At 46.0% G+C, this 17757-nt stretch overlaps 2 protein-coding genes across 2 annotated transcripts; one reads left to right on the top strand and one right to left on the bottom strand.

The window, feature by feature from the left end:
• Positions 1-4361: 4361 nt before the first annotated feature.
• Polr2g (RNA polymerase II subunit G) lies at positions 4362-9577 on the bottom strand. The gene is made up of 8 exons (XM_041661701.1): positions 9479-9577; positions 9245-9354; positions 8329-8488; positions 5980-6030; positions 5810-5875; positions 5660-5731; positions 5071-5104; positions 4362-4858 (listed from the first exon to the last, which is right to left on the bottom strand). The coding sequence occupies exons 1-8, from the start codon at positions 9488-9490 to the stop codon at positions 4845-4847; spliced, it is 519 nt and encodes a 172-aa protein (XP_041517635.1). The 5' UTR covers positions 9491-9577; the 3' UTR covers positions 4362-4844.
• Positions 9578-14218: 4641 nt separating this feature from the next.
• On the top strand, positions 14219-16963 carry Zbtb3 (zinc finger and BTB domain containing 3). Its single transcript, XM_041661936.1, has 2 exons — positions 14219-14362; positions 14618-16963. The coding sequence occupies exon 2, from the start codon at positions 14671-14673 to the stop codon at positions 16210-16212; it is 1542 nt and encodes a 513-aa protein (XP_041517870.1). The 5' UTR covers positions 14219-14362; positions 14618-14670; the 3' UTR covers positions 16213-16963.
• The last annotated feature ends 794 nt before the right edge of the window (positions 16964-17757 follow it).

The following is a 17757-nucleotide window of genomic DNA, read 5'->3' as shown; positions in this document are numbered from 1 at the left end:
CCCCTTCCCTTTGGGAAAAGATCTTCTGCCTGGCCAGGAACTCATTATGTAGACCATGCTGTCCCCCAGCAATCCTCCTCACAAGTCCCCCAAAGGCAAGACGTATAGGTTTGTTTCCGCGTATCTGGTTCATCAACAAGTCTCAGTTGATAAACAGTGAATTTCACCCAGCAAACAACCTCATTCCAAGTAAAAGAGGAAGTGGTGATGAGGCAGAAGGATTACCAATTTCAAACCTGTAAAGGAGGAATTGAAGGTTAACCTGATCCATTCTCAAAACAGAGACAGTTATTTACCAGTCTTCACTGCTAACCCAGCCCACAGAAATCGTAATTTCTGCCACACCCAATCTCTCTGTCTCTCTCTGTCTCTGTCTTTGTCTCTCTCTGTCTCTCTCTCTGTCGTTGTCCTGGAATTAGGTCTATCTACCAAACTCTGGCCAAACTCTTTTAAATACCAGTCAAAATCCTAAACATGCTTGCCCTGGCACTCTTTCTCTGAAGATCATTCCCACCCCTGAATCCACAGAAGCTTGCAAACCTCTATTGCTAAACCAGCCAGGTTTTTTTGTTTTTGTTTTTAGTTTTTTTTTCGAGACAGGGTTTCTCTGTAGCTTTGGAGCCTGTCCTGGAACTAGCTCTAGTAGACCAGGCTGGCCTCGAACTCACAGAGATCCACCTGCCTCTGCCTCTGAAGTGCTGGGATTAAAGCCATGTGCCACCATCACCGGGCCCAGGTTTTTGGTTTTTTGGGGTTTTTTGTTTTTTGTTTGACTTTGAGTGTGTGTGGGGGGGAGTGGTTTGAGACGGGATTCTTTGTGTTGTAGCTCTAGCTGTCCTGGACCTCCCTCCATAGACAGGCTGGCCTTGAACTCTTAGAGTTCTGCCTCCCTCTACCCTGCCCCAAGGGTGGGGGTCAAAGGCGTGCCACCACACCCAGCCAGCCAGCTTTTTTCTAAAAAGGGTATAGCCCCCTTTCTTCTTCCTGAACATCACCTCCCGGCAGCTGCAGAGATTTAGTTTGCCTGCCCTGCTATTTTTCTCCCAAACTTTAATGAAAGAAAGTATCCAGCAAAGTTAGAGGTTAAATTTTATTTCATCCCAAAACAGTAGAAATTTTAAAAACTTGTGTATGTGAGTGGAAGGCAGAGTGCATGCACACGGAGGTCAGTTTACTTTCCAGAGCTGGTTCTCTTCCACCTTGCTTTTGAGGCAGGGTCTTGTTTCTAGGCAATGGCGTCCAAGCTAACTGGTCCACCTGGTTGGCCAGTCTCACCTCTCTTCTCACTGTAAGTATACTAGGATTTCAGCTATTGGCCCTCACACCCAACTTTATTATTGTTTTTTATGGGGGGGGGGGGTTTAAAACAGGGTGTTACTGTGTACATGTCTGTCCTAGAATTCACTGTGTAAACCAGGCCTGTTTCTATCTCTAGAATGCTGGGATCAAAAGTGTGTGCCACCACACCCAATTCCAGTTTCTGATCTTTTAAAAAAAATTGCGAGGTGGTGGTGAAACATGCCTTTAATCCCTGCACTCTGGAGGCAGAGGTAGGCGGATCTCTGTGAGTTCCAGGCCAGCCAGGTCTACAAAGTGAGTCTAGGACAGCCAAGCCTATACAGAGAAGCCTTGTTTCAAAAAAACAAACAAACAAAATGTGTTTTTTTGTTTTGTTTTTTTAAAAATCTGAATGTGTGCATACACTTGCCAGTCAGAGGACAACTTGCAGGAGTTGGGTTCTCATCACAGCAAGGAGGGACCAAAAATTGAACCTCAGGCCATCAGGCAACAAATTCTTTTACTTGTTTCACCATCGTCTCAGGCCCCTTGGTCAAGTACTTGTCTACTACTTGTAGGACGTAAACTGGGTGACGTGATACACGCCTGCAATGCTGGCTCTTGGGAGGAGGGAGCGAGAGAAGCACAAGTTCAGTATTATCCTCAGCTACATATCAAGTTTAAGGCTAACCTGCGATATAGGAGCCCCAAGAAAGTAAAATAATCCCAGCACTCGGGAAACAGAGCCAGGTGAATCTTGAGTTCGAGGCCAGCCTAGTCTACAAGAGCTAGTTCCAGGACAGGCTCCAAAGCTACAGAGAAACCTTGTCTCGAAAAAAAAAAAAATAAGGAAAATAAATTTTATTTATTTAATGCAATTCAAGTGATCAAACCTCCAAGTTTGCATCTGCTAGACAAAAATGTTCTACCACTAAGTTACATCCTCAGCATTTTATTAAAGAATTTTTTTTTAAATTTAAGATTTTTTTTTATTAGTGTTTTGCTTGCATGTATGTCTGTGTACCATGTGTGTACCTGGTGCTTGAGGAAGTCAGAAGAGGGCATCAGATCCCTGGGACTGGAGCTATGTGTCAACATGTGGGTGCTGAGAATGGACACAGCTGGAAGAGCAAGTTCTCTCAACTGATGAGCCACCTCTCCAGCCCCAAGATTTACTTCCCGCTATTTTTATTTGTGTATGTATGTGTGCACATGAGTGCAGACTGTGCTCCAGGAAGCCAGAGGAGTCAGATCCCCGGGAGGTGGTGACAGGTGTCGTGAGCAGGCAACATGGTGCTGGTGATTGAACTCAGGTCCTATGCAGGAGCAGCAAGAGCCCTTAAGCCATCTCTCCATCCCTTATTTTTTAATTCCAGAAGAAATTCCTACATGAGAACCTGGACAGGCACGCTTACTCCTCTTCCTTTCAGGGCTCAATACTGCTGCTTGGGAAAGAAAATCCTCTGGAACTAAGCTGTGAAAGCCAGATGGATGGAACTGGGGTTGCCATGGCAACTCCACCTTAGGCTACTGACCCTGCTGGGTCTCTCCCAGTTACATGGACTTGCAGTGTGGTTTCCAGGCTTGAACACCAAAATGTCTGTCCATCTATGAAGGCCTTAGTTTATCCGCCCATTAGCATTGGGCTGGGCTGCTGGCTGGTACTGCTCACATTTGTGAGCCTAAACCACTACTGACAGCTTGAAGGCAGGAGAGGGCGGAAGAAGGCCCAGGCCTGTCAGGGCAACATCATATCTAGTGAAGCTGTATATAATCTGCCTAGAGTTTACTTGCTCCCAACTGGAGTAGAAGCAAGAGCTCAGGGAGGCAGCAATACGATCCACATCACCAGAGGAAAAGAGGAGGCTACTGTGGATGCCATCTGGGATGGATCACCGCTGAGCCATTCTGTCCTCAGAACAAAGCTACTTTGGCATTAAAGTGGGTCTAAGCTCAGGGTAAGGGTAGCCCTGGCTGTTTTTTGTTTTTTTTGAGTCACAGTTTCTCTGTGTAGCTTTGGAGCCTGCCCTGGCACTTGTTCTGTAGACCAGGCTGGCTTTGGACTCAGAGATCCACCTGTCTCTGCATTCTGAATGTTGGGATTAAAGATGTGCACCACCGCCTGTTTTTTGGGGTTTTTTTTTTGTTTTGTTTTGTTTTGTTTAAGACAGGGTTTCTCTCTAACTTTGGAGCCTGTCCTGGAACTAGCTCTTGTAGACCAGATTGGCCTCAAACTCAGAGATCCACCTGCCTCTGCCTTCCGAGTGCTGGGATTAAAGGCGTGCGCCACCACCACCTGGCTACTACCACCTGGTTTAATAATTATTTTAATATTTTTATGGTCTATTTAACTTTATTTATATGCATTGGTGTGAGGGTATCAGATCCCCTGGAACTGGATCTTCAGACAGTTGCGAGTTGCCATATGGGTGCGGGAAATTGAACCTGGGTTCTCTGGAAGAGCAGCCAGTACTCTTAATCCCTGAGCCTTCTCTCCAGCCCTTGTTTTGTTTTCTTTTGAGGCAGAATCTCACTATATAAAGTGGACTGACGCCCAGTTCCAATTAAGAACATTTTAGATATAAAACAGAACATGAAGGGAGATAAGAAACTACAAAACCGGGCTGGAGAGATGGCTCAGAGGTTAAGAGCACTGACTGCTCTTCCAAAGGTCCAGAGTTCAATTCCCAGCAACCACATGGTGGCTCACAACCATCTGAAATGAGGTCTGGTGCCCTCTTCTGGCCTGCAGGCATACACACAAACAGAATATTGTATACATAATAAGTAAATAAATAAATATTTAAAAAAAAAAAAAAGAAACTACAAAACCTTGTTCCAGGAGTTGTGATAGACAAGGGAAAGGGAAAAGGGAGCCATATTGTGGTGCCTTTCTCTTGCCATGTTCTGACATCATTCTGGATACTTCAGCTCTCTATTTATTAATTTGCTTACTTTTTTATTATTTTTGTTGTTATTATTGAGACAAGGTCTCACTGTGTAGCCCAAGCCAGCCTGGAACTCTTGTAGACCTGATTGTCTCTGCCTCCCTAGAGCTGATAGTGAAGAAATGAGTCACCACACCAAGGAGCATCGGCTCTTTAATTTCTGAACCTCAACACAATTAACACTGGGACCATATTATGTAAGATGCAGTCTTTGAGCAGCTGGGCTCACAGCCCTTAAAATAAACCAGGAATGATCTTGTATACCTGTAGTCCTTACACCTGGAATTCAAAGGCAGCCTAGGATACACAGTGGTTCAAGGTTAGTACAGGTTTGAGAACCCATCTCAAAAGCAAATAAATAACAACAATACTAAAAGCTCTTATTCCGACCAAGAGAAGACAACATTTCCATGAGAACCAAAGACCTTTTATGGTTAAAACACAGAGTAAAAAGTCTTGAGAGCACAGCTCCGCTGGAAGAAGTAGCCATAGCCTTCTGTGGACAAGAGATCTTCCTTGCCTCCGTAACAGTGGCCAGACTGAACCTCTAGACGATATATCAAGCAGGAAAGTCACGTTCTCTAAATCAGGACCAAACGAGGCTGGAGGCTCCCTTACTCAGCTCACGAGTCCTATGATAAATCAGGAAAACCATGTAAGTTAGACACCAAGGTCTCTGGCAGCCAAAACCATAGACTTCCCACCCCAAGGACATATGTCTTGGACTTCCAAAAGAATAGGATGAGAACTTACACGTCTCTGAGACATTAAATCCTACAGTTTCCCCCTCTCCTGTATACCCCTTCTTCAGAGAATAGAACCAGAACCCATGTCAGAAACTCACCCAAGTAATCGTCCATCAGAGAGCCAATAGCAAACTGTAGGAAGAATGGTAAAAAGGGCGGTGAGGCCAAGGCACAAGGATATCCTCGACCCACCCGACCCGACTCCAGGCTTCTATCATCAATCCCCCTTTCAGGGAAAAATAGCACAGAAATAGTAATTCAAATAAAAAGAAAGAAAGAAAGAAAGAAAGAGAAAACAAGAAACCAACAGCTCTCAGCTGGGAATGACAGTACTGACTTATTTATAATCCAACCACTTGAAAAGCTGAGGCAGGAGGATTATGAGTTCCAGGCCAGTTTGGGCTATATCATTAAGACACTGCCTCAAAAATAAAATTAACCAGCCGGGCGGTGGTGGCGCACGCCTTTAATCCCAGCACTCGCGAGGCAGAGGCAGGCGGATTTCTGTGAGTTCGAGGCCAGCCTGGTCTACAAGAGCTAGTTCCAGGACAGGAACCAAAAGCTATGGAGAAACCCTGTCTCGAAAAATCAAAAAAAAAAAAAAAAAAAAGAAAGAAAGAAAAAGAAAATTAACCAAATAGCTCCAGGCCTGCCCAGTAAAGGCAAGAAGTCAGGCAAGAGACTCACAATGTCATTCTTGTCCACACGTGTCCCCACAATCTTGAGGCGGATCTCATCATCCTGTTGAATCACAATGTCCTGTGGAAGGAGAGAACCATGTACTAAAACGTACTCCGCCCACAGTCTCAGGCCGTCTTACTCTCTTCCCTCGCTCACCTCATCCATTGTCTTGTAACAAGGTGGGTTGGAGTTCGGGTCGAACTCCATCTCCGATGGGATGGACTAGAAGGAAATTGACATAAAGATTAGCACTTCAAATGGCTTTGTCAAGAGATGATATCAGGACTATGTCTCCTCCTTGGACCCTACCCAGTATACCGACTTACATGTCTAGAGATGAAGCAAGACATAGGCCCAATTTCTGTGAAAAGTCCAACCTAGGAGGAAAATGAATGATCACACTTCAAAGGCTTTCAGGAACTAATTTTCCCGCCTTTAGCTGATATCTAATTATATTATTCATGTTTCCTAAGAGTCTGAATTGTAGCATTTGTTTTCATTTCTCTTTCACACAATCTTTCATTTCTTTATGTAACAAGTCTTTTTCTGTCCTGCCAGCCAGCTCCCAAATAATGACACAGACACTTATTATTAATTATGAAAGCTTAGCCTTAGCTTAAGCTTGTTTTGTTTTGCTTTTCGAGACAGAGTTTCTCTGTGTAACAGTCCTGGTTGAGCTGGAATGAACTTTTAGACTAGGTTGGCCTTGAACTCACAGAGATCTGCAAACCTCTGCCTGATTCTGCCTCCTGAGTTCTGGGTTTTAAGGTGTGCACAGAAAGAGAGATAGGAAAGGAGGGAAGGAAGGAGGGAGAAAGATGTGCACCACCACGACCCTGATGCTTAGGCTTGTTTTTTTTTTTTTTTAATATTTATTTATTTATTTTGTATGCAGTTAGTCAGAAGAGGGCACCAGACCTCATACAGATGGTTGTGGACCACCATGTGGTTGCTGGGAATTGAACTCAGGACCTTTGGAAGAGCAGGCAATGCTCTTAACCACTGAGCCATCTTTCCAGCCCCCTTAGGCTTGTTTTTAACTAGCTCTTATAACTTAAATTAACCCATTTAACTCTTTACCTTTCTTTCGTTCTATATGTCCAACTCTCTCCATGTCTCCTTAGTGTCTTACTGGCATATTTTGATTGCCCACATCTTCCTCCTCTTCCTCTCTCTCCCCAGAAATCCCACCTATCCTCCCTGCCTAGCTTTTGGTCATTCAGCTTTTTATTACACCAATCACAGCAATGCATCTTCACAGAATACAAATATCCCACATCTTTACATTTTTATTTTATTTTTTCATTATTATTATTATTATTATTATTTTTTTTTGGTTTTTTCGAGACAGGGTTTCTCTGTAGCTTTGGTGCCTGTCCCGTAACTAGCTCTTGTAGACCAGACTGGCCTCAAACTCCCAGAGATCCGCCTGCCTCTGCCTCCCGAGTCCTGGGATTAAAGGCGTGTGCCACCTCCGCCCGGCTTTTCTTTTTTTTTCTTTTTTTTTTTTTTAAATATTTATTTATTATGCACACAATATTCTGTCTGTGTGTATGCCTGCATGCCAGAAGAGGGCACCAGACCCAATTACAGATGGTTGTGAGCCACCATGTGGTTGCTGGGAATTGAACTCAGGACCTTTGGAAGAGCAGGCAATGCTCTTAACCTCTGAGCCATCTCTCCAGTCCCCCGCCCGGCTTTTTTCATTACTTTTATGTGTGTGAATATTCTGCCTGCTTGCAGTGCCCATGAAGGGGAGAAAAGGTTGTTGGATCCTGTGGAATTGGAGTTACAGAAGATTGTGAACCATAATGTCGGTGGTGGAAATCAAACCCAGGTCTTCTAGAAGAGCAACCAGTGCTCTAAACCACTAAGCTATAATCCTTAGCTTTCAAAAACTTTTAGGTTTAAGACATAAACATTAAGGGTATCACTAATTTGCACTTGCTAACCTTGCATTTACTATATAGCCCGAGCAGGCCTTGAATTTGTGATCCCTGTCTCAGCCTCCCAAATAGGGAGGATTACAGGCTTGTGTTACTAAGACTGAATTTTACCAGGGTACCAGGGATCAGAACTCAAGTCCTCATGCTTGCACAGGAAGCACTTTACCCACTGAACAATATCCCAGATTCCCACTTTGTCTGAGACAGAGTCCCAACTCTATAGCCCACGTCAGGTGGATTAAAACCTGCAGAGGCAGGCAGCCTGGTCTACAAAGGGAGTTGCAGGATAGGCAAGGCTATAGAGAAGCCCTGCCTCAATAAACAAATAAATCTTAATAACAATGCCAGCCAGTGGTAGCACACACCTTTAATCCCAGCACTCACTCTGTGAGTTCAAGGCCAGCCTGCGCTGGAAGAGCTAGTTCCAGGACAGAAACTAAAGCTACAGAGAAACCCTATCTCAAAAAAAAACTTAATAAGCCGGGCGGTGGTGGCGCACGCCTTTAATCCCAGCACTCGGGAGGCAGAGGCAGGCGGATCTCTGTGAGTTCGAGACCAGCCTGGTCTACAAGAGCTAGTTCCAGGACAGGCTCCAAAACCACAGAGAAACCCTGTCTCGAAAAAAACCAAAAAAAAACCAAAAAAAAAAAAAACAACAACTTAATAACAACAACAAAAAATTTAAGACAATCAGTAAGTGACTACCCCACAACCTATGAATGCTCTTACCTTGTTGACCTGAGTGACCACAGCGTCCACCACCTCACCTTTAAAAGGCCGGAAAACAATAGCCTTGTACTTAACTGGATAAAGAACAAAACCTCGTCCTGGCTGGATCACACCAGCACCAATATTGTCGATGGTGGTGACAGCAATGACAAAACCATACCTGAAAGAAGGATGAAACAACACAGCTACTATGTGTGAAGATCCTCTAACAATCCATCAGCAACATTAGTCTGTGTGTGTCTGTGTGATAGAACTTCTGCTCTGGGAGCTCAATGACCAAGAAAAAGCCAGGCCCACCGATCAGTATCTGTAAGAGCAAATGATGCTCTCATATTTGTACAATAAATGCTCAAGAAGGCTGACATATCCCTATTATCTCAGCACTGAGGCAGAATTAATTGGTCAGGGTCGGAGGCCAGGCTGAGACAACATGGTGAGACTGAGACAGATGTTTCAAAAAACTACAAACAGGGATGGACTGGAGAGATGGCTCAGCAGTTAAGAGCTCAGCTCTTCAGAGTTCAATTCCCAGCAACCATGTGGTGGTTCACAGCCTTCTACAATGAGATCTGGTGCCCTTTTCTGGCACGCAGGCAAAACACTACATAATAAATAAATACAAACGAGCTGTGGCGATGACACAAGCCTCTAATTCCAGCACTGAGAGGCAGGCAGATCTCAGAGTCGGAGGCCAGCCTGGTCTACACAGTGATGCTACCTCAAAAACCAAAAACATTTGCATAACTGTCTGAGCTCACATAAGGGCTGGAAATTTGGTTACCCAACTCTGCAGAGGGCCCAAAGCAGGCAAAAACTGGCTGCCATGGGTGCCTGGATGGGTGAAAGGGCTCCTCAGAATGAGTGACAAGCCCGTTGAAAAGAAGTTGGGTTCCAGGCTAGGGTCATTGTAACTTACTTCCCAGTGCAGGTCCCCTCCACCTCGGTGAAGAGCTTCTGCTTCACCGTGTTAAGTAAGTTGGGACCGAAGTAGCGTGGGTGCAGCAGAATCTCGTGCTCTAGGGAAATCTGCAGACAAAGTGGGATGGAGATTCAGTCAGCCGCATTGAGAATATGGGGAAACTAGTCAGCCCTTCCCGGTCTCCTGGCTCCTCCTGCCCCGGCCCTCGCCGCCACCCCGCGTCCGACTCACGTGATAAAACATTTTCTGCAGAAGTTTGGAGCTCAGAGCCACGAACTCAGCAGGCAGCAGCCTCACCGGAAACACTTGCAGATGTGTCGAAGCCACTTCCGCGGCGCTGCTGAAGCCTAACGTCATGGGCGGATCCACGAAGCCCCGCCCCTCAAGCCTGCTCATTTGGCGCTCAGACTTCCCCCTTACATAAAGCAAGTTCCAGGACAGCTACGACTACACAGAGAAACTCTACCGAAAAATCAAACCAAACCAAACAAACAAACAAAAAGATAGTTTACTATAGGCCTGGCTTGATGCCGCACCCCCTTAAACCCAGCAGAGGCAGACAAGTCTCTGTGAGTTCGAGGCTACCCTAGTGTTACATAGTGAGTTCTAGGAAAACCAGGGCTGTGTGTGTAAACCCTTTCTCATAAAACAAAAACTAAAAAAGAGTTAACTGGGTTTTTTTTTTTTTTTTTTTTTTTTGGTTTTTCGAGACAGGGTTTCTCTGTGGCTTTGGAGCCTGTCCTGGAACTAGCTCTTGTAGACCAGGCTGGTCTTGAACTCACAGAGATCCTGCTGCCTCTGCCTCCCGAGTGCTGGGATTAAAGGCGTGCGCCACCATCGCCCAGCAAAAGAGTTAATTGTTAAAGAAAGCTGAAACAAAGTGCATAGAAAAGCAAAAGGTCCAGGACAGCCAGAGCTACACAGAAAAACCCTACCAAGCCGGGCGGTGGTGGCGCACGCCTTTAACCCCAGCAATCGGGAGGCAGAGGCAGGCGGATCTCTGTGAGTTCGAGGCCCGCCTGGTCTACAAGAGCTAATTCCAGGACAGGAACCAAAAAGCTGCGGAGAAACCCTGTCTCGAAAATCAAAAAAAAAAAAAAAAAGGCAAAATGCTTTTGTTGAGCAAATATTTTTGAAGACTGCTTTATTTCCTTGTTTGTTTTGAGATAGGAGTTTCTCTGTGTAACAACTCTGATTGTCCTGGAACCTGCTTTGTACACCGGATTGAGTGTTCAGATTATGAACAACTGATCTGTTCCAAAGCTGTGTTCTTGATTAATATATATTCTACTTCAGATTTAATCTGACCAAAAAATCCAGAACATTAGGGCTGGAGAGATGGCTCAGAGGTTAAGAGCACTGATTGCTCTTCCAGAGGTCCTGAGTTCAATTCCCAGCAACCACATGGTGGCTCACAACCATCTATAATGAGATCTGGTGCCCTCTTCTGGCATACAAACATACATGGAAGGAATATTGTATACATAATAAATAAATAAATCTTTAAAAAAAAAAATCCAGAACATTAGCAGACCATCATGTCTCCTCTGAAAAACGTAGATGGAATCTCAGAGCTTAGAACAGTTCTCCAAGTGTGGTGTGGAGGAAGAAACATTCATGATCTTGGGGACTCCTCTTCCAGCTGCCTATCTGTGAGATTGGGTTTTCTTTACATGCTCCAGTCCAAACAATAACCCATAATAGCTCAGAAACAGATGTAAGAATCTAGCTATCTTTTTGTTGTTGTTTGTTTGTTTGAGACAGGGTCTCTATCGTAGCCCTGACTGGTCTGGACCATGCTGGGTTTGAACTCGGCAATCTGCTTACCTCTCCTTCCTGAGTGCTGAGCTTAAAAGCACATGCCATGACGCCTAGCTTTTATGACAGATATTAAGAAAATTTGCAGCTGGGCGATGGTGGCGCATGCCTTTAATCCCAGCACTCGGGAGGCAGAGACAGGTGGATCTCTGTGAGTTCGAGACCAGCCTGGTCTACAGGAGCTAGTTCCAGGACAGGCTCCAAAACCACCGAAAAACCCTGTCTCGAAAAACAAAAACAAACAAAAAAAAAGAAAAACCAAAACAAACAAATAAACAAAAGATATTGTGCCTTTGCAACTGTAGCTCAGTGACTGTTGTAAGACATTATTTCAGGGGAGTCCTGAACAAACATCTACTTTTGCCCAGGTAAGGAACCAAAACCAAAAATAAAAAATAAAGTCACCCGTGAGAAACTCAGCACTGCACACACAAACAGGAACCCAACTTTAAAGAAAAAGATATCTGTCATGTAACTTTTATGAAAGAGTCATTTGTGCCCACAGGGCTCTCAACCCACAGGTTGAGGAGTTCTGTTTTTGCCAGCCTCAGCCTCAATGAACCTCTCTCCAAGGCAGAATGTTTCCTAAGAGGAAACTGCTACACACCAGTGGCAGAGGGCATGTTTTGTATGAGCAACGGAGGGAGACCCTGTGTTCAATTCCCAGCAAGAGAAAAAGCAAAAGTGAGAGATTAAGATTACTCTCAGGGTGTTGGTGGTCCACACCTTTAATCCCAGCATTCAAGAAGCAGAAAAAGATGGATCTTTGGGTTCTAGGACAGTAGGCATGCCTTGGAGTTACTGTCTTTCTTTTTGAGGGAGAGGGTATTATTATGTAGCCATGGGTGGCCTGAGATTTGCTTTGTTTGTAGCTGGTTTTTTGAGACAGGATTTCTTGGTATAGCCTTGGATGTCCTGGAACTTGCTCTGTAGACCAGACTGGTCTTGAACAATCACAGGGATCCTTCTGCCTCTGCCTCCTGAGTGCTGGGATTAAAGGCCACCACCGCCCAGCTGGTTTGCTTTATAAACTAGGCTTGCCCTCAGCTTTTGACCATTCTCCTGTCTTTGCTTCTGAAGGCCTAGGACTACATGTCACTAAGGGGTGCTTGGTGTGGAGTGACAGGATACTGACACACTCCTGAAAACCTTATGCAATAGGGACAGGAATCATTCTACTCTACAGCCCTTCCCTCTGCGAATCTTGGGACTCTTAAAAATTTATACAAGTGAACACCTGTAATCCCAGATTTGGAAACTAGAAAGATTAGGAATGCAGATCTGGCTACAATATCACATATGAGGACAGTCAGTGCTAAGTGAGGCCCTGTCTTAAAAAAAAAAAAGGAAAAAAGTTGTGTGTATGGGGGGGAGAGTTCTTCAGTAGTAGCCATCTTTGACAGCTGTGACAGTACCTGCCTACAGTTCCATCAGGTGAGGTAGCGGCACACCAAGTCCTGAGTCAACTTGGGCTACATGAGCACATCCTTTTCAATCACAAAAGTAGCTACACTGAAAAAGAAAAAAGAAAAAAGAGAGGGAGGAAAGGAAGGAAGGAAGGAAGAAAATCACAAAAGAAAGAGAGAAGCCAGGCAGTGGTGGCACACACCTTTAATCCCAGCTGGTTTGAGACCAGCCTGGTCTACAAGAGCTAGTTCCAGAACAGGCTCCAAAGCTACAGAGAAACCCTGTCTCGAAAAAAAAAAAAAAAAAAGAAAGAAAGAAAAAGAAAAAAGGAAAGAAAAAAAAGAAAGAGAGAGAGAAAGAAAGAAAAAAGGCAGGCAGAAAGGAAGGAAGGGAGGAAGAAAACCCTCCAGTCTTGGGACTATTTTATTTATTTATTTATTTATTTGTTTTTTTGAGGGGCTCACTGTGCAGCTCAGGCCTGCCTGGAAGTCACTATATTGACCAGGCTGGCTTTTAACTCACAGCCTCTGCTTCCCAGGTGCTGGGATTAAAAGTGCATTACCATCTACACCTGGATTTTATGTCGTCCAGGCAGTCCTGGAACTATGTAGTTTGGGCTGCCTTGAAAATCGGATGCTGTCTTCTGTCTCCTGAATGCTGGTATTGCAGACATGCACCATAACATGTGGGTTATGTGCCCATACAGGACTATCCTCAGCCAAACTGCCATCCTCTTCAGGACTCTGGCTAGGTCTGCAGGCAGATCATCTCAGTTGGGCTTGCTGACTATTGACTTTCCCTTATAGGAGGAGTTGTGGACAGTCATGGGACCTCACCTGAGTATCCAGCTACTCCCCTCAACCAGTTGTATACAATTCTAATTGCACAGGGCCCGGAATCTCTAGGAGGCGCTAAAATATGTAGGTGTAGGATGACTGGGGAGGAGGCTCTGTCTATGAGGCTGTAAGGAAAGTTATCATTTATGCTAGGTAAACACTTTCCAGCAGGGCTTTCTAGGGTGACTCATTCATTCTCTTGTAACCCCTTACCTATGCTCTGTAAATCCAATAAATTCACCGGAGCCCAAAGGTGAGCTTTGGTGGTCTAGTACCTTGGTTTATCATTGGAACTGTTGAGAAGAGATTTCTAACAACCAAGACATTTTTAAACTCTGGCCCACTCCTGTCCACTGGCGCTTGGGAAGTGGTCATTCTCTGACACCACCGCTGAGCCTGGAACTAAGTGGGGCATGCCGGAATTTTTGAAGAAGTTCACAAGAGTGAACTGCACTTTTGAGAAGTGTAGCTTACTGTTTTCGGCAGAGCCTACACATTACACACTGTGTCTCCTAAGAACTCTGCCGCAGGAACGCGCAGACACACTGCGCAGATGCTAACTTGATACCCCATCCAGGCGCGTAATCTCCCTAGGGAAAACAGGTAAGTGAAGAAATTCAGCCAATCCTGAGGGGTCTGAGGCAAAGAAGGCGGGATGAGGAAGAAAAAGTTTAGGACGGGAGCAACAACCAATCGGGAGCCTTGATGCCTGAACGATGGCAGATACTACCCATTTGGAGAAGACGGTTACCGAGGGGCGGGGTAGTGGACGGTGAGCCAATCCACGATGGGAGAGGGCAAGCTGAAGCCAATTAGGACAGCGAAGGTGGGAAGGGGCGGAGCTTTCCTGGTGGCTGCTAGGTTGTGGATGAGGGCTCATCTTTCTCTGCTAGTTCCTACGCTCGGAGTCCTTATCCTTGGAATGTGAGAGGAAGAAGCGCAGGAAGTTCCGGAACCGGGGCGTGAAGGCATCGCCCTGGAAAGCTTGGGCGCGAAAGACAGTCCTAGTTGAAGGAGTCACTGGAAGGCATCGTCTGGGACCGAGGAAGCAGAGGCTAGTTAGGGGCGGGACTTCCGGGGGCAGGGCTTTTTTTTCGAATAGGGGCGGGGACGATCCTTAAGGTTAGGTCTAGGGGGCGGAGCCAACAGGTCTTTGGGTGTGACCTGGGAGAAAGATAGGCATTTAACTGAAACATGGTTGGGGGTGTGGGATGTGTTGCCAGAGGCCTTGGGTGGTAAGCCCTAGTTAAGGGCTGAAGTGGAGGTTGCTGTGGAAATTACCTGACCTAACTCAGACTTATTTTTGCAGGGGAACTACTGTTGGGGAACTTTCTTGGGCACCCTTCCCCTTCTTGGGGTGCTATGGAGTTCCCAGAACACAGTCAGCAGCTGCTTCAGAGCCTGCGGGAGCAACGGTCCCAGGGTTTCCTTTGTGACTGTACTGTGATGGTTGGTAGCACCCAGTTCCTGGCCCATCGGGCTGTGCTGGCTTCCTGCAGCCCATTCTTTCAGCTTTTCTACAAGGAGCGAGAATTGGACAAGAGGGATCTGGTGTGTATTCACAATGAAATTGTCACGGCCCCAGCCTTTGGGTTGCTTCTGGACTTCATGTATGCTGGCCAGCTGGCCCTTAGGGGAGATACCCCTCTAGAAGATGTGCTGGCTGCAGCTAGCTACCTGCACATGAATGACATCGTTAAGGTGTGTAAACAGCGCTTGCAAGCCCGGGCTCTGGCGGAGGCAGACAGTACCAAGAAGGAAGAGGAAAGCAATCCTGCTAGTATGGAGTTTTTGTCAGGCAGTTCTCGTGGCCCCCAGCCTTTACTGGCATCTGTTGAGCCGTCAGCCCGCTGGAGCAAAGAGGAATGGAAGGGTCCAGCCACTCCCTTACCTATTGCTCATTCTGCAGATGAGCCGCCAGTGTCCGGTGGCGCTGACACTACACAACCAAGCATGGAAGTCGACCCACCACATCTGCGGGCACCTCCCCCACAAGTGGCTGATGTCTCTGTCTCTCTTGCCAGCCCCAGTAGCTCTACAGAGACCATTCCTGTAAACTACTTCTCTTCTGGCCTTCCAGCAGTTTCCGTGGAGCCCTTGACTCCTCTAGATGTGGTTCCTGAGAGTCTGAGGGTGGTGGAACCAAGGGATACTGGAGGACCATTGCAAGGCTTCTATACTCCAGCTCCAGCCCCACCCCCAGCTCCAGCCCCAGTTGAAGCTGAACTGGTGCAGGTGAAAGTAGAAGCTATTGTCATCTCTGATGAGGAGACTGACTTGTCCGAGGAACAGCCTCAGGGACCTGAAGGGCTGTTCACATCTGGAGGTGCAATGTATGGGGGACATGGGGGACAGTCTTCACAGCCAGACACTTTTGAGGAGCCAGGGGCAACAGGACTAGAGGAGGTGGGGCCAGGTGACCACTTCCTGCCTCCAGAACCTCATCTTCCATACCATCTGCTGCCTGGTCCTGGGCAGTATCATCGGGGACTGGTGACCTCACCCCTGCCTGCACCACCAGCCCTGCATGAGCCACTCTACCCTCCTTCTGAGTATGAAGTAGCTCCAGGGAGCTTTGGGGGTTTTACAGAGGATGTTCCCACCTGTAAGACATGTGGAAAGACCTTCTCATGTTCTTATACATTACGGAGACATGCCACAGTGCATACACGAGAGCGACCCTATGAATGCCGCTATTGCCTACGTAGCTATACACAGTCAGGGGATCTCTACCGCCACATCCGCAAGGCTCATAATGAGGACCTGGCCAAACGCAGCAAACCAGACCCGGAGGCCAGCTCCAATCTTGGGGTGCATCCCCTCTCTGGCTCCCAGACAACAGAGAGACAGAGCAGTGGTGGTGGAGTAGCACCCAAAGATTTTGTACTTGGTCCCAAAAATTAACATCTGGGGAGCATGAGCTGATGCCAGGCCTGCGCTTACTACTGTTAGATGGCTACAGAGGAAGTTGGAGGCATCCCATCATTACTACAGGGTGGCAGAATGAAGGTTCTTCTCAAGCTGAAGGTGTCTACCCATCTCTTTGTCAAGCCAGATAAGTAGGACATGGGGCAAAGCAGGTCAGCCACAACACTCCAAGGCACTGGGAATTTTCCTGAGGTGCGTCTCATCCCACATTCTGGAACATAAAACTAGCCGTGAAATTATCCCTTTGAACCGGTGTTAGCTGGTTCCTTCCACAAGTCCGATGGGTTCATGTCTGCCCTCTAGGTCTTTTATTTGACAACTGCATTGGGTAAGCATGTGACTGCTTATGAGGCAAAAAGTGAAACGCAGAGGGCAGCATAGACTTAACAGGGAAGGTACAAATAGGGAATCTCACACATGCTTTACTACAGTTGAACTTGTGTTCTGGGCTCTATTGGGTACTTCATACACTCATTTTTAATCCCTGACAACTCTTTAGGCTCTTCTGCTTCAGATGCAAAGAAACTTGAGACTCAGGACTCATTTATTCAGGGTCATTGAGCTGGTTAAGGAGAAAGCTAGAATTTGAACTTGGCTTGTGACTCCAGATAAAATTCATGATAAAACCATACATTTTCAAAATAATGTTCAAGGCAAATAGTTAGCCAACAACTAGAAGGTTTTTCTTTCTTTTTTTATTTTTATTTTTTTTTATTTTTACTTAAAAATTTCCACCTCCTCTCATTTCCCTTCCCCTCCCTCCATCCCCCTCCCCCCGGTTTTTTCTTTCTTTATTTGAAGATTTATTTATTTGCCATGAGGTGGTAGCTTATGCCTTTAATCCCAAGACTGGGAAGCAGAGGCAGTTCTCTGAGTTCCTGGACAGCCAGGACTACACAGAGAAACCCTGTTTCAAAAAACAAAATTTATTTTATGTGTACGGGCTTTTGGCTACATGTATGTCTTTGTACCACACATGCATGGCTGTTATCTGCTGAGGCTACAAGAGGGCATCAGATCCTCTGGAACTAGCGTTATGGACGGTTGTGAACCACATGTGGGTGCTGGGGATTGAACCTGGGTCCTCTTGAAGAACAACAGGTGATCCATCCTCCAGCTCCAGAAGTTGTTTTTTTTATTCTTTTGAGTGTGTGGCTTTGTTCCCTTACCTGTGTCCTCTGCATTGGACCTAGAAAGATCTTTGGTTGTGTGTTTTGACAATAGACGTATTGATAAACTTGAAATTTCTGCCTTTTTGTCAATTTGAATTGAGGTCTCTGAAGATGAGAAACTGGTGAGAGAAAACTGTGTGCCCATGGAGAGGGTTGTTTACGGGGGCTGAGAACCTGAGGAAATATTGAAATGACAGCTGCTTGGGAAAGCTAAGGCAGGAAATCCCATGAGGATTTTATAGTCCTCTAAGCTTGGACCCTTACTTCCAAATGTGGGGCTGGGGACTGATGGTTTACCTAGCCTGAGACCTTGGGATCTGGATCCCTAGCACTCCGAAAAGAAGTAAAA

This window comes from Microtus oregoni, unplaced genomic scaffold (genome assembly GCF_018167655.1).
Source record: "Microtus oregoni isolate MIOR12 unplaced genomic scaffold, Mior012 000012F_ref0000307, whole genome shotgun sequence".
In the NCBI taxonomy this organism is placed as follows: Eukaryota; Metazoa; Chordata; class Mammalia; order Rodentia; family Cricetidae; genus Microtus; species Microtus oregoni.
Note: the sequence above shows the minus strand (reverse complement) of the source record. Positions and strands in the feature narration are given on the sequence as shown.